This window comes from Balaenoptera musculus, chromosome 2 (assembly GCF_009873245.2).
Source record: "Balaenoptera musculus isolate JJ_BM4_2016_0621 chromosome 2, mBalMus1.pri.v3, whole genome shotgun sequence".
Taxonomy (NCBI): Eukaryota; Metazoa; Chordata; class Mammalia; order Artiodactyla; family Balaenopteridae; genus Balaenoptera; species Balaenoptera musculus.
The window spans coordinates 163,097,274-163,113,102 of record NC_045786.1 but is presented as its reverse complement, the minus strand read 5'-3'; the positions used below and the strand labels follow the sequence as shown (position 1 = coordinate 163,113,102).

At 49.1% G+C, this 15,829-nt stretch overlaps 1 protein-coding gene across 7 annotated transcripts in view; it reads left to right on the top strand.

The window, feature by feature from the left end:
- CCDC88C (coiled-coil domain containing 88C) overlaps positions 1-15,829 on the top strand; it is a 129,671-nt gene that overhangs the window by 103,881 nt on the left and 9,961 nt on the right. For all 7 annotated transcript variants that reach the window (XM_036843677.1, XM_036843675.1, XM_036843676.1 and 4 more), the window contains 5 exons: positions 1,664-1,850; positions 3,654-3,799; positions 6,225-6,314; positions 7,663-7,901; positions 12,833-13,021. In XM_036843677.1, coding sequence (XP_036699572.1) covers positions 1,664-1,850; positions 3,654-3,799; positions 6,225-6,314; positions 7,663-7,901; positions 12,833-13,021 — 851 coding nt within the window. The remainder of the gene's footprint in view (positions 1-1,663; positions 1,851-3,653; positions 3,800-6,224; positions 6,315-7,662; positions 7,902-12,832; positions 13,022-15,829) is intronic.

Sequence of the window (15,829 nt, the reverse complement as noted above, 5' to 3'; positions counted from 1 at the left end):
GACCAATGTGGTACCCAGGGACAGCGCGTCGTCTAAGCTGGTGGTCCTCACCTCCTGCCCTGAGATGACAATGGTTGTGTCAGCCACAGGTACCTTCGTCATCTAATGGGTTCCCTGTTTGTGTATTCACCTCCTTGCTGACATTTATCTGTAAGCCCCAAATCAGCGCTCGTGGAGCTATCATGGACATCTGGGTGGTGAGACATTTGGGGTCGCCTGACGCACACATTTCCAGCTGAGGATGAACAAGGCGTTTGACCCCTGCAGCTCATTCTGCAAACGAGCGTCCTTTTTGTGGCCTGTTGAGTGCCATGGTTTTCGTATTTTTGTGCTTTGGGGTGAGGATTTCGCTGTTTAAAATGGCCCACGAGCAGAACGCTGTCTCGTGTTCCTAAGTGCAAGGCTGTGATGTACATTACGGAGAATATGTATGAGTGAGGTAGATAAGCTTCCTTCAGGCGTGAGTTACAGTGCTGTCGGCTGTGAGTACATCACACAAGGTGTCTTTAAACAGAAGCCACGTAAAACGAGGTATGTCTTGATCAGCTGACAAAATTGTGTGACCAGACTCACAGGAACCCACCTGTGTGTTTCCCCCAAGAGCTAATTTAGTGTCTCAGGGATCTTATAGAATGTTACTACCAAGAGTAACGAGAATCTACAGAATTATTATCCTTTTTTTAAAGCAGATGAAGAAACAGGCTGAGATTAAAAATGCCTTGTTCAGAGTGGATGCTTGTCGTCAATGGCAGAGTCAGGATTTGAAGCAGGTCTTGTCTCTGGCGTGGCCATGGGTGCTGCTTCCTCCCCACCTCCTTGTGTTCACGTGTACCAGGGGCTACAGACTCAGGTGCCAGGCAGGTCAGGCACGTGGGTGAAGAGTGCCAGTGGTAGACCAGACATGAGTGACATGGAGAATATACACTAACAGTTGTCAGCTGGGAGGAAGGCCCGGGGCCACCAGATTATCCCTTTGTTTTTATGCCTTTTCTCTTAAGAGAAGCTGGACATTGCAATGTTGGTGTGAAACTTTCACAATTTATATGTTGACCCACTAATTCATTTAAAAAACACTGTAGCCAAACAAGACACATCTGTGTCTAAACTGAGTCCATGAGCCCCTGGTACTTCGAGCTTTCTGTTACAAATCTTCCCCCGAGAAAGCCCAGTTGGATAATAGTTATTATGATGGTGATAATTTTAGTGGATTTACATCATACCCCAGCATCTCATATTTTATTTATCTCGGGAGTTGAAATTAGAAAGGGGCTTGGAACTGAGAAGAAGAGCTGGGCATAGACAAAGAGTTTTAGAGCAAAAATGTTCTGGTTCAGTATTTAGAAAGAAAGCTTTTAACAACAGAACCTTTTTTTGCCAAGTAGGCAGATATGCCAAAGCTTTAAATACATAAGAGATCATAACAGTGACGCTCTGTCGAAGTGGGTGTCCGAGCCTGCCTGTTCTGTCTCCCCCAGTGCAAGGTTGGGGACGCCAGGGGCACCTTCATAGAACCCCAAAGAATCCAGTTTGAAAGCCTCTGATTTTGTTCAGCTCCCTCATTGTGAGGCCCAGAGAGGTTGTGGTTTGGCCTAAGGTTGCACAGCTGTGACAGGGCGTGGGAGCGCTCCTCGGGCCTCAGCCCTGTGTCTCTCCACCCCGCCAGGGTCAACTTCCTGCACCATCAGCTGAAGGCGGAGTACGAGGAGCTGCACACCCACACCAAGGAGCTGAAGACCTCGCTGAACAGCTCCCAGCTGGAGCTGAACCGCTGGCAGGCCCGGTGCGACGAGCTGAAGGAGCAGCACCAGGGCATGGACCTCTCTCTGGCCAAGCTGGACACCCACTGCGAGGTGCAGCCTGGCGCTGGGCAGGGCCTCGGGACGCCGGGACGCGTCCCCTGCGGGGACGGCCTCGGGCTCAGGGGGGTTGCGATGGGTCCTTCTTTGGCGTCTGTGCTCGAAGACTGTGTGAAGGTGGTCCAGAGGCCGAGAGGAGACCAGAGGCGTTTGAAAGGGGGACCACGACTGGTAGGGATGCGTTAGAAAACACCTCTGCATCCGACCTTTGCTTTTTGCAAAGGGTCAGAGCAGGCGCACGGAAACAGCCGGGTACTGTTTTATTTCTGTCCTCTTGGCTGTGTCCACACAGTTTTTCCATTTCTTTGCATGTAGCAGCTGCACTGTTGTAGAGAAATGTCACAGATTTTTTTTCCGTGCTTGGGTTTGTCTGACTGGCTCCTGATCCCGGGGTAGTCGGGATGGAGCTTGCACACAAATCCCCTGGTTGCCAAAGGGGCAGAGCTCTGCCTTCTGGTGCACTAGGTTGGAAAGTACCTTCTTAAGCAGCAGACCCCTCTCAGATGAAATTGTAAGCAGACCCCGGGACAAGTAAGACAGGCAAAGTGGATGGCACAGGGAAGAGCAGCTGGGTCCTGTCCCAGCTCCGGGACAGCCAGGACCCCAGACACAGCTCCTCTTGCCCTTTGTTTGTTGAAAAACACTCTGAGGAGCCTTTTCCTTTGAGCTCACGGTAGCCCTGCGGGGCGTCACAGATGAGGAAGCAGAGGCCAGGGTTCTGAGACGCCCAAAGGCCCCTCTGGGCTGCGTCTGGGGCCTGTGGAGGAGGCGGGGGGCCAGGACACAGGCAGACAGTGGCTGAGGGAGCCCCGTCACCACAGGCTGTGCCTCACAGGGCGGTGCTTTAGGATTTCCCAGGGGACCTCAGGCCAGGGCCTGCAGTAGGAGATTGCCACCCAGTCTGTCTGAAGCCAAAGCTTGTCGTTTTCCTGCTACACCAACCACGATCAATGTATTCTAGAGCAAGAGTTGGCCATCCTCAGCCCAAAACTAAAATCCAGCCCCCACACCTGGCTCCATACGGCCGTGAACTAAGAATGACCTTTATTACATTTTATAATGGTTGAGAAAATGAAAAAAAATGTTTTGTGGCAAGTGCAGATGGTATAACACTTAAATGTCAGTGTCCATAAGTCAAGTTTTATTGGAACGCGGTCACACCTGTGCGTTTACGTGTCGTCTCTGGCTGCTCTCCTGCTGTAACGGCAGAGTTGAGTGGCTGCAACAGAGACCACCGTCTGGCCTGGAAAGCCTAAAATATTTGCTACCTGGCTCTTTACAGGAGAAGTGTGCCGACCCTCGTCTAGGACAGAGCTGGCCACGAGAAATAATAATGTAGCCGCCAGATATAATTTAAAATTTTCTAGTAGCCACATTAAAGAAGTGAAAGGAAACAGGTGGGATTAATTCTAAGTAATATATTTTGTTCAGCCGGTATATCTAAAATGTCATTTCCACATGTAACCACAAAAAACTCATTAATGAGATCTTTCACATCCTTTTTTTTTTTTTTTAGTGAAGTCTTTAGGATCTGCTGTATTCGCCTTTGTGGCACACCTCCTCGCGGGCTAGCTGCGTTTTCAGTGCTAGCCACACATTGCCCGCGGCTGTCAGATTGGACAGTGTAGCTGCCAGGGGAAGCGGCCGTTTGGGTCCTTTCGAGTTGTCGCGAGCGCAGATAGTACTGAGATGGACCTCTGGGCGCACGTGGCCTTTTCCTTCTTTGGGAAGCTAGATTCCCAGCAGCAGACTCACGGGGTCGCACGGTATTTAAGACATCGTTGGTCTGTGTTTTAGCTGCTCTCCCGCCTCAAGGGGAACTTGGAGGAAGAAAACCATCACCTCTTGAGCCAGATCCAGCTGTTGAGCCAGCAGAACCAAATGCTTCTAGAACAGAACTTGGAGAACAAGGAACAGTACCACGAGGAGCAGAAACAGTACATGTAAGGGGCCCGGGTGGGGGACGCCTGGCGACACGGGGGTCCTGGCTGCTCTGGCCAAGACCTGCCCCGTTCTGGGCGAGAACAGCCCCGGAGCCTATTCTTCACAGCCTGTCCTTCTCTCTCTTTCCCTGGAGTGTTTCTGGGTCGCTGCAAGTGGTGGTGGTTGGCTTTCATTTGCTTTTTAAAGGCACTGCCCACCGCCAGAAGCTTCTTAGTCTGCTTTTGGAATTAGGTGCACTTCTAAAACTACAGCCGTGCCAGCAAGAGAGGTATCTCAGGGAGAGAATGCACAGTGGAGGCTGAGCACAGGTGCCATACCCGATCCCTTTCTGCCGCCTGTGGCTGTGTTCCCTGATCGTCTGGAGCGGTGGGTTACCTGTGTGCCACGGTGTTCATTTCTGTGGGCTTTGCTGTGGCCCCTGCGCTGGTAACCAGGGACTAGTGGGGGTGATGAGATGTGGGCATACCAGACAGAGGTTGAGGAGCTTCACGGAGAAGTGGAAAGAAGAGTTGGGCTTCTGCTGCTGACACAGGATGGGGCGAAGGCAGGGCAGATGGGGGGGACGTGAAGGCGGAGCACGGCAGGGGTCTGGGTGCAGGGAACGTGCGGGAGCCTCAGCGGAGGAGGCTCCCGTGCCTGGCTGACGGGTCGGGATCCATCGGGAAGTGTTTAAAGGGTGCTGGTCTCGCAGGGCCTAGGAAGCTGCCGGAGATGAGGTCAAGAGGAAGAGCCTGGCGCTGAGAACCTTGTGGTTTGGAAGTGAAACAACCCAGGATGCATCCGTGGATCCAGGGGGTTTCCACCGCCGTGCCGTGTGGTGGAACTGTCCTTGCTCGCGGGTGGGAATGGCTGGCCGGCGTGGGCAAGGCAAGAGGAGACAGGCTGCAGAGGGACGTGGCCAGAGGTGGCTCGCCATCTACCAGGAGTTGGTTTACCTTGAAAGCCGCACTGTAATTTGGGGATAGAAAAGACCGTTGCCTGAAGTTGGCCCTCTGTAATCCAGCTGATAATAGTTGCCAGCAGACACTGGGCAGGTGCTAAGTAGAGGAGTAGGCGCCTGGACCCCAGGGGGATGATTGGATGACAGTCCTGCGTTAGAGAGCGTCTGCAGAGGGCCAGGGGTGGGCAGGCTTCCCGGAGGCTGCGCTGAGCAGAGTACTGTGCTGGGGGCCGAGAGGGGCACGGGACCTGTTCTCTGAGTTCGTGTGCATCTCCGGGGCGAACCCAGCCGCGCAAGCACTCCGAGCTTAGGGCAGGGCAGCACGGCCGTGAGGACAGAATAACAGATCACAGACGTCGAGTCCAGGCGGCTGGGAGCAGCGAGGGGTTGGGGCTTGGGGGTCGGGGCCCAGTGGTTCGCAAAGCTGCCACTTTTCACGATGTGCCCCCTTCGTGGGGAGCTCCTGGGAAAGTCCCCAGTTTGGGTGGAACCTTGGCAGCTTCTTGACAGAAAGAAGCCTGAGCAGAAAGTTGCCTCTGGCCCAGAGGCCTCATTTTCCAGTGAGGAAGCCAAGGGTCCGAGCTGTAAAGACAGCACAGGTGGTGAGAGGCTGGAGGGGACAGGAGTTGGTGGCCCTGTGGGCAGTGTTGTGTGGAGTCCACCTGCCTGACTCCCTGAGATAAAACAAAAGCACACCCTTCGTATCAGGGAGGCCAGAACTTCCCTCCCGGGAAGCAGAGGTGCCCTCTGGCAGCCCAAGGTTCAAGAGGTATCTCTTTGGTCTTTTCTGTGTTTTTGAAAATACAAACTGGTTTCCAGCGTTTACAAGTCAGGAGATTTTGCTTCGCAGTCTGAGTTTCTGGCTGCTCTGAAAAATGGGAAGGTCTACGTGCCACCCCAGGCAGCGATCTGCTGGGGTGGCCCAGTTGTGCCTCAGTCCCCACCGCCCCCTCTGGTTCTTCCAGGCCCGCTTTGCTCCTTATCTTCTCTCTGGACCCTAAAATCTTTTGAGTTTGTTCCCATGGAAGTTTTATCAGAAACCCAGCATTGGAACGGGTCCAGGTCAGAGGTCTGAATTTGCTGAAATAATTTTTTCAACCTTGATGCCCACCCAACTCCCTGAGGGCAGACCTCTCCCACCACCAAGGGATTGTTGATGCGCACGCCCAGGAGCTGGCCTCGAGTCTGACCCTGGGGTGTCCCACATCCTGAATGACCTGGCCAGAGAATCCTTGCTTCCGAGCTTGGGTCGTCAGACGGTTACGGGTTTGCCCCTTGAGTTCACTCACAGCTGGATCCTGGGCGTCTCAGCAGGCCTTTTCAAGGCGTTAGGGCTTCTGGACCCATGTCAGGTGCTTCCATTCGCGTAGTCCCAACTCAGCGACCCTGATGGTCGTGAGCGCCGCGATGTCCACTGGGCCAGGTCCCAGGCCGCGCTGGTGAGTCAGTTCCTTTGTTTGATTGTCTTTTCCCTCTCTCCACAGAGACAAGTTAAATGCCTTACGAAGACATAAGGAAAAACTGGAAGAAAAAATCATGGATCAGTACAAGTTCTATGATCCTGCTCCAAAGAAGTGAGTTGATTTAAGCCTCAGGGACTTGAACACAGAACAGAAAACCTTCCTTGTTCACGCTCAGGGTGAAACTTTTTGTAGGGCCTGTGTCTTCCACAGTGACAGATCTACCCGTGTGCACATCCCTCCCACGTCAGAAAGATTTTAGAATTTCTTTCAGCCCCATCCTCGTGCTTGTCCTGTGATGGGTGGCAAATGCCAGCTGACCCTGACGAGACACAGGCTTAACTGAGCCGCAGCCCTTCTAAGGGGGCAGAGAGTCAGTGGTTTGGGAGCCATTAAAGCGGGATGGAAGGGTTGCCTTGTCGGCTTCTTCTCAGGATTTAACGGGGTGTAGAAAACCATGTTTCTGTTTAGGGAAGGAACCTTGGATAGGACACCAGGCCCAGCGCTCACAGTCTTCAAACAGGGGCACCTTTTGGCCCTTATACAGATTCCTCTGGATTCACTGAACCCCAGGGCGGCTTCACAGACGTGTTCCCTTCTCCAGAGGGCAGTGGGTTGCAGGGCTGGCTCCATCCCCCAAGACTGCCAGCCTTGTCCAGCACCGCTTCCCCCAGGAGTCGACCCTGCACGTGGTCCTGTCCCGGCCCAGCCTCAAAGGCAGAATCACTGTGCATCCTTCAAGGCCTCTGTGTTGAAATCACACAACCACAGAATTTCAGAACCTCAGTCTCAGCCTTCTCTTTGACAGATGGAGAAGTTGAGGCCCAGACGAGGAAGCGGAGTGATTTGTGTAAACACAGTGCAGTTCAGTTCAGAGCAGGACTGGGACTCGGGTGTGGTTCTCTTTCTGTAACACCAGGAGCCTCCATTTCCCGTTAGCTACAGCTTCATCGCTTACTCATTGAATTCCCTGTTTTTAATTCACACGGCACACTCTTCCCTGCCCTCTGCCACCTCGCCCGGATTCCTCGGTGCCGGGAGTGGTCAAGGAATGCCACCTTATTACTCTTACTGTGAACTTTAGCAGAGGATGAGGAGGAGTGTGTCACTGAACAGGGCATTTTGGCAGAAAAATTGCCATCTAATAGATCACATTAGCAGAGCACTACTTCCTTTATTTCCCAGAGATAATCAAGAGTTAACGGGCGTACTTGACGTTCTGTTTTCCCAAGAGACTGGTGTGAATTTCTGACCCGATACATGCTTCTAACTGTCCCCAAGCGCATGCGTGACCGAGAATTCTGTTCTACCTCCTGAGCCCCAAATACAGTGGTCATGGTGGTGGTTACTGGCCAGCTTCCCAGGCTGGTGATGGGAATCCCAGCCCACATTAGGGCACCCAGTAACCTGCTGGAGGGGGCAGTGAGGGTTGATTGTGTCCTAAAAATCTACTCCTAACTAGGAAAAACCACTGGATTGGAGCCAAAGCTTTAGTCAAACTCATCAAACCAAAGAAAGAGGGTTCCAGAGAACGATTGAAGTCAACTACAGACAGTCCTCCCCGGCAGCTGGAGTCCCCGGACCCAACCTCGCCATCCGCTTCTCAGCCGCTCAGATCCCAGCCGGAGAACCCCGAGGCCACCCCGTTGGGCTCAAGCTGTGCAGAAGAACGTGACATCCACAACGGGACCCTGGGAAAAGGTAGGCGGGCTGACCTGGCTGCAGGGGGTGGTCTAAGGGACCCTCTCATTGGACCGGGTAGAGGGAGATGGCGTGTGGATGTGCACACGTGTGTGTAAGAGCGTGACGGAGGTGTGCTGTGTACACGCACATCTGCCTCCGTATGTGTGTTAATAACCAAGAAAATACAAACCCATGTCGAGCGAGAAGCATCGCTAATCCTGTAGATGGTGGGAGCGACTCAAACCAAAGCTGGTAACCACGCAGGGACCAGAGGCAAGCTCAGTAGCATATGTTTGGGGGTTTCCTTGTACGTGTCAGAGATTTAGAGTAGACTATTTCTGTAGGGAGATCTCCGGCACATTTAACGGGCAGTGTGCATATGTGTGATCTTTTGCAAGTCCACGTGTGACTCCAGTCTTTTTAACACTTAAATAGGCAGTCAGGTTTTCTTCTCCAGCCTGACCTGGTCTTCAGTCTTACCAGCCAGGGGGCCCGGCTTACCTTTCCATGAGGGCTGTCATTTGGAGTTTGCCGGGGGTTGTGAAATGGATTTCTAGTTGAATGTGCTTTATTCCGTCAAACTAAGAGGCTATCAATTATAAACTGCCCAATTACTTTATATACCACTGGCAGTCAAATGATGCAATGCTTTACCACTTCGAATTTTTATTATACTCTTGTTGAAGAGCTCTTCTAAAAGACTTAATTAGACAGATTTTTGTGTACACACATAAAAGGAAAATATGAGTAAAATATATTGGTCACGGAAGTGACCATTCTGTCACAGTTCCATCTGGCCCCAGTGGTGACTGTAAGGCACTGTGGAAGCTGTATCCTGATTTCAGTAATGTTAAGATGGGGCGGTGGGGATGTGCATCTTAGAATCGATTAAACACAGCAGTTACTTCAAACAAGGTTAAATTTCCAAATTTACTTTTAAATATCATTTCATGGATTATTTATGCCAAAACTGCAGCCTGAATAATTTAAATTTTTATGAAAGACACCAGGACTCTCTGAAGATCAGGCCTATGCCTGAGACCCACACACTCTCAGGGGTGGTGGCTGACATAGCACTAAGGGCCTGTGACAAGCCACCCTCTGAGTGTGACATGTGCACAAGCCTTTCAGGAGGCCACATTCACCACTTCAGGTACTGCTGTGTCACTTTAAAATGCACAAAAGAAAATGCATTCACGCACACATTGTTTGGGGGCTAATGCTTGCACTCCCGTTCTTTACAGGAGGTCAGATTAGGTAAAAGGCTCTTGTGCAGGTAAATGATAATGAAGCTTAACATTGGTTTTTATCTAGAGGGGATCTGTGGCCCCAGGTTTTCATTTTGACTATTTAAATGTTTTGACATTTATCACCTCAATTTGTATTAAAGTTGACTTAATTAACTATAACCAGCCTAATTGAGTCAGGGAAACTTTCAGAGGAAAAAAATGCTTGTTCCCATCCATGAATGAGCAAGTCAGTGATGATTATCAATAACGGCAGCCATGCATTGGGTGCTTTCTTGGGGCTCAGTACCTTGTCAGCTAATTTACTTTATCTGCCTTGGGTTTAGTCCTAACTACCCCGTGAGGTAGGCATGATTAATCATCCCCTTTTCAGAGCTTAGAAAGTGAGGCTTGACAAGGTGAAACACTTGCTGATATAGTAAGTGGCAGAACTTGGATTCGAACACAGGGCTGTCAACTCTGGAGCCTGAGCTCTTCACCAACAGGTGCACTGCCTGCAGTTAAAGCTGAACCAACATGCTGCCTAACCAGGGGCCCCAGCAGAGTCATGGGCCCCAGCATCACATAAAGTCGGTCCCTTATCCTGTGGTGTGAGCACTGGCCACCAGATGGTGCTATAGAGGAAGAAATAATGGAGGTTCTGGTACCAAATTTAATTCTAAATCAGAAATTGGATATACTGGTTGTTTCTGTATGACATGTTCAAAAAGTTAGACCAGTTGTCTGCTCTGATAAGACTCTGTGATTTAAAGGTCATGAATTAGAAGATGCATAGGAGATCTAAAAGCATATAATAATTCTTGGTGTTGAGGGCTTTGGGGTATGAAAAAGAGGTACTTGCATTGTTTTTAAACTCATCCTGCCAAAAGAGGTTATTTCAGATATACAAGAATTATTAGTGAATACTTCAGGTAGACTATTTCATTACAGCAGGCCAGAAATGTACTGTGTAGCATGTGAGCCAAATTGTCAGGGAGTCAGTCATTAAAATGGATGAGTAAGAGAAGCCGGGTCCTACATTAATAAACATTCTTATTTAATAATTTCACCCTTTGAGATTGAAAAATTGTCTAAGCCCTTCAGCTCCTTGAGCAATATGTAATTCTCTTCACGTGCTGAGTAAGTAAAGTGTTGGCACTAAGATGCCACTAAATTAATTAAATAGAGGCAGAGCATAAGTGATTCACTGAGTCCTGATTCTGGTGTTGTCGTGGCTATTGTTTCCATCTTTCCTGGGCTGGACAGGATTCTGATTTCCTAAGTACATTGAGCTAATTTAGAGTCATTTGTTATTATTCATTTCATTTATTTGTTGTGTTTTTTTTTTTTTTTTTTCCCTTCCTCTCGGGTTATCCTGGGGATAACAATGTAGCAACTCAGCGCAAAAAGAGTCCCTTTTTGAGAAGCAAAAGCAAGGACAAAGACAAGTCTCCAATGGCCCACCCGGCTCTCTCTAAACACCTGCGGTTCTGGTCTTCCTCTGACATCCCATCCTCTCCTAATGAGCCTCTCCCTTTTTCAGAGATTGGAGATTTCTAATCCTTTTCCTTTACCATGTGTCTTCATCGTGTATCCTCCTTCATTTCTGAAATTCAAACAAATGAAAACAAACAAACAAAAAAAAAACAGTACCTAAAGGCCAGATGACCTATAGCGGACCCCTCCTCCTGACCCCAGTTCCAAGCCAAACTTAAAGTAGCCAGCGTGGATTCTGATTTCAAAAGAGAAGATGAGTTGCCACACCCTCTGGACCGTTTCTCCAGTACAGCACAGCTGTAGGGGAGCCTCGGGACGTCTGTGCACAGGTCCTTGGGCCAGGATGTCCGTGCTGAGTAAGTCCAGGGGCCGTGTGCTGCCCCCCTTCTCTCGCACCTGCAGGCTTTTGTCACGCCCGCGTGTAAAGCAGAGCTGGTCTGTTGTCGCTATGCTTCCTAAAGTATACAGCCTCTGTCAAGTGAGTTTTTTTAAGACTTACCTTTAAGCATCTAAATTTAAAACCGCTGCCCTTTTCTCCTCCTTCTTTGTCAGAGCCCTGAATTGTTGGCTTTTGCCAGTAAGGTCCTTTTTAGAGGTGCTCTATGTTTTGAAGGATTTATTGTGCTCCATTCAAGCGTTTTGAATAATTGCATCGATGTTGCCCAGCCAGAGTTCAGTCCAGAATGAAGTTTTATGACTGTACTGTCATTCTCTGACATCTTGGATGCTGAAGTGAAAGCAGCAGTGGACAGAAAGAACATCAGCACGCCAATCACACCCAGAGCAGGGGAAAGGCTGGTCGATAGAGGCCTTTAGCTACTGCTGTTTTTTCTGTCTGCAGTCATTGTTGTACCATCTTCATGATTTTGGCTACATCTTTACATCACCTATGTGGTTACTTACATATTTTCCGTTGAATTGACTCACTGTTTCCACTTAAATTTATCCTAAAAGGAAAGATTATTACCTGTACTGTAAATGGAAAACCAGTACCATAAAAATAAGGTAACTATAAAAAAATAAATACATACATATTAAAATGCTGAAGTCGGCTGATGTGGCAATGACTTCATCTCACGCGCCCTGCCTTGGGAACCCTGGGCTGCTGTGGTCCTGGCCTTCCAGGCCTGTCCTCCGAGCATGCTGCTGGAATGGTGCTGTTTCTCTGCTGTTCGTGCTAACTGTGTGGTCATCTCCGCCTCCCCTCTGCTCCTCATTTTAACCTCACCTGTTGAATGTCTGTCCCATCCATCCCACCAGACTTGAGTCTTGCTTCTCATCAAGGTTATCTTTCAAACTCCAAATTTTACATTGATTTCAAGTCATAAGATTTAGGCGCTTAGAACTTCACAGTGAGTCCAGACTTGGAGTGGCGGAGGGGCAGACAGGGTCAGGTCCGTGGAAGAGGCTGGAGAGGGGCCGAGATCCTGACAATGGTCGTGGCTCTGTGTCTGCAGCCTTGGGGCTGCCTAGAGTGAGGCATTATGCAAAACAGCCCTGTCTTCATGCTAATAGGAACTCCAACTGCATGAAGTTTTGTCTCATATTTGGAGAGCCCATCCCCTTTCTTATTACTAGATAGTTGGAGGGTTTTTTTTTTAATGTTTTTATATAGGATTTTATTTAACTTTGACAAGAGTATGTCTTCATGGTAGAAAATTTAGAGACTGCAGAAAAGCATAAGATACAAGGTAAAAATTCTTCTTGTAGTCAGTCTGACCATACAGAGATTAAAGACTTCTTACCCTATTGTTAAGGTGACGGTGAATTTTTTTCGCAGATTATAAGTGAAGCCAGTTGGCAGGCTGCACATCCCGGACCTTCAGGGCCTCGGCCTCAGATCCGAGTGATCCTGAGCAGACATCGGCCAGGATCTTTTTAAATCAGGGATTTGAGTCATATACAGTGCTATGCAGTAGGTGTGCTCTGTAGTTAATATGTTGGACTTTTACCAACATTTTGTTTGTCCTCTTGAGTTTTTCCTTTATTTCCTCCCAGCCAAAATTTCAGGGCTGACAGTTTGGCACATCATTGGAGGTGGGCCCTCCGACACAGGCCTGTAGCCAGGGCCCTCCTGTTTAAACCACAGCCCGGGAGGTGGGCAGCTCAGCTTTTGTACCTGTGGTCCGTGTGCCCTGCCACCCCTGCTTCTAGGCCTCCGTGTGGTAGCCCAGCCTGAGCACAGGATTCTGCAGCCCCGTTTCTCAGTGTCCTTCTCTGCCCCAGGTCCTGGGGACCTAAAGCCAAAGCAAGGGTCCCCGCACAGAGACAGCCTTGACCGCAAGGATGCCTCTGCTGACCCAGCCGTGAAGACCTGGCCCGTGGAGCTGGGCCCCCGGCCCTGTTCGTCCTCGGCCATCACTACAACCCCTTCCAGCTCTACCCCCATCTCGCGGCACCCAGGCCGCACCAAAGGTGAGTCGTGGGCCCCTCACCTTGTCCAGAAACAAGAGGGCCGGGCATGTGGGGCTCAGGTTCCTTCCTAAAGACCCCAGGCTCTCAGGGCCGGGAGGGGTCTCAGGCTGAGAGGTGGTGAGCAGAGTGGGTAAGCTGCGGGCTGGCTCTGGCATCACACGGACACGGGTTCAGGCCTCAGCCCTGCCTGCCAGCTGGGTGGGTGACTCTGGACAGACAGCTTCACCGTCTAGAGGCCTGATCCCAAGCCACTGGTGGGAAAGCCCCGGGACCCACCCTCACCACCACCGTGCAGGACTTGGTGGCACCAAGCAGCTCCGGAAGGGAGGTCCAAGTTTGGGCTAAAAGCAGGCAGCCTCCCTCAGCCCAACCTGGTAGAAGTCTGGAGGTTTATTCTCTACGGAGGATACACAAGAGGGTCTCTGAACTGGAGGTCGGTTAGTAAAGTGGAAGGCAAGTTTCCCAAATGAAAAACAAGGAGGTTGCAGGGAAGGCTTTACAAACTGAAGGTCTCCCAGGTTGCCAGTAGCCATGTGTGTTCACATCTTTAGATGTGAGATTAAAACATTCTTCCAGTCATCTGATCAGCTTAAGAAATTCCCAGTTGAATGTCCCCATCAGATCTGGCCAGGTGAAGCCCACGGACACCTGAGGAGAGCCTCCAGTACCAGAGACCAAAACCAGTGTGAGAGGCAACAGAGTAAACAGAAGCACGGAGATGAAAGCTTTACGATGCCCGTCATTAATATAGTCAGAGATGAGCCAAGCTGTTGCACCCATGAAACAAGAATGGGATGCTACCAAAAGAGCAGTCAGGGGTGGGTGGAGCAAGCACTGGGAAATTTAAAATATGCCAACAGAGAGGAAAAGATAAAGCTTAAAACCAAAAATGACATTCTGCTGATAATGTAGCGATATGAAACTATCCAAAGAAACAGCTGAAAGAACGGAACGTGATTGCCTCTGGGGTGTTAGAAATTGGAGAACAAGAAGTGGTTGTTATTTTTCATTATAATACCACCCACTTGGCTCTTGAAACCAGGGACTTGCACAACCTTGGTTTGACAAGCAAAGCAAAGACAGACAGGGTCCCTGCCCTCGTCCCAGTTGCTTACAAGTAGGAAGCCCGCCTGGGGAGAAGGTGAGTTGAGTGGGCACAGGGCACCCGGGCAGTCTCTCCCCACTGCTGGCCAGACACTGCAGGCACAGTCACTTGCTGTTGGATGTCAGTGGAGCCGTGCCGTGTGCTGTCTGGAACAGGCATGCTCTGAGCCCGGCGTGGCAAGGGTGTCTGTTGTCCACAATCATCAGTCTCCCCTGGTTTCCTGGGCTCTGGGGTACAGAGGCCCTGCCTGGTCTTGGGAAAGAGCTGGGAACACCGTCTCCCCTGAGTGTTCCAGTGGTCTGTGTGGCTCAAGGTCCAGCCCTCCAGGCTAACCCTGGGCTGTCTCAGTCTGGACCCCATCCCTGAACCAGAGCCCAAGCCTGGAAACATCACTGGCCAGTCACACGTCTGCAGAGCATGTATGAGGGTCCATCAACACTGCAACCCCAGCACTGCCCATGGCGATGCCCTGGGAGCCCAGTCCTCACACTCTGGGTACTCATCGCCAGTGGGCATGTAACCATCTTCAAAATGGACACACACCCCCCGCCCTTAGAATCAGCATTTCTTTAAGTAAATCTAGTTCCTTTTAGAGCAGAATTTAATAATCAAGATCTGGACACTACAGAGTTGTCATGACTAGACCCTTTCAGTAAAGAAAGGACACATAGATATTATGAGTTCATATCAATATTTCCAATTCCAATTTAACATTGCAGGAATTTTTTCTTTCATTGCATATGCGTGTGTCCTTTTCTTACACAGAAGTCTTGTCTCTTGAAACATCTACTTATTTTTCCTGAAAATACGCAGTAATGGTAAAATTATATTACTAACAATAAAATTACTAAGTGATGTTTGTTTTCTTGTAGTTCTTTTAGTTCTGAGATTATATCTCACTAAGGATGCACAGAGTTTTATATTCAAAATTCACTGGAATTTTTTTCTCTAGGTGATTATGTTAGCAGTTTGATATGCAGTAAGGTTCATTTGTTTCTGTTTTCAGTGTTAGAATTTTTTCTTTTTAAATTAATCCTGTTTTTTAATACATAAAATATTTATGTAATTTAAAGCTAAATTATGTAGGAAGGCATGCTTAGATTTCTAAGTCTCACATCTCTCCCTTTCCCCTCCATTCCATTCCAAAATCACCCTATGGATAACCTTGTTTTTTGGTTCCTTGTTTATACTTCCAGTGTTTCTTTTTTGCAAAAATAAACAAAATAATGCACCTTGATATTTTTTTTAATTTAGCCATATGTCATGGAGATCTTCCTCGTTCTTTTTAAGAGGCACATAATAATTAAAATGGTGGTATGACAGTTCATTCAACCAACCAGTCCCCAGAGTTTATCCCTAGAAGTAGAATTGCTGGGTCAAAGGACAAATACAGATATGCTTTTCCTAAGTAAGATGCCATATTTTTTAAAAGTTTTCCAGAAAATTCTGATATTAGCCAGGTTTAACGACCAATAACCTACATATCACTAGCCATGTTATACTGTGGTAATCAAGGCAGCAAGTTTTCATTAAGCCACTACTTTGAGTTGGGCATTAGGGGAGAATTCAAAATGTAGGCTTCTCCTGCCTTCAATGAGTTAAAGGAGTTGTCCTGCCCTCATCTCCAGGAGACAAAACCTGCAAAGGAAGCAATTAGATCATACCGAACTTTTTTTAAAAAATTTTTTATTGGAGTAGAGTTG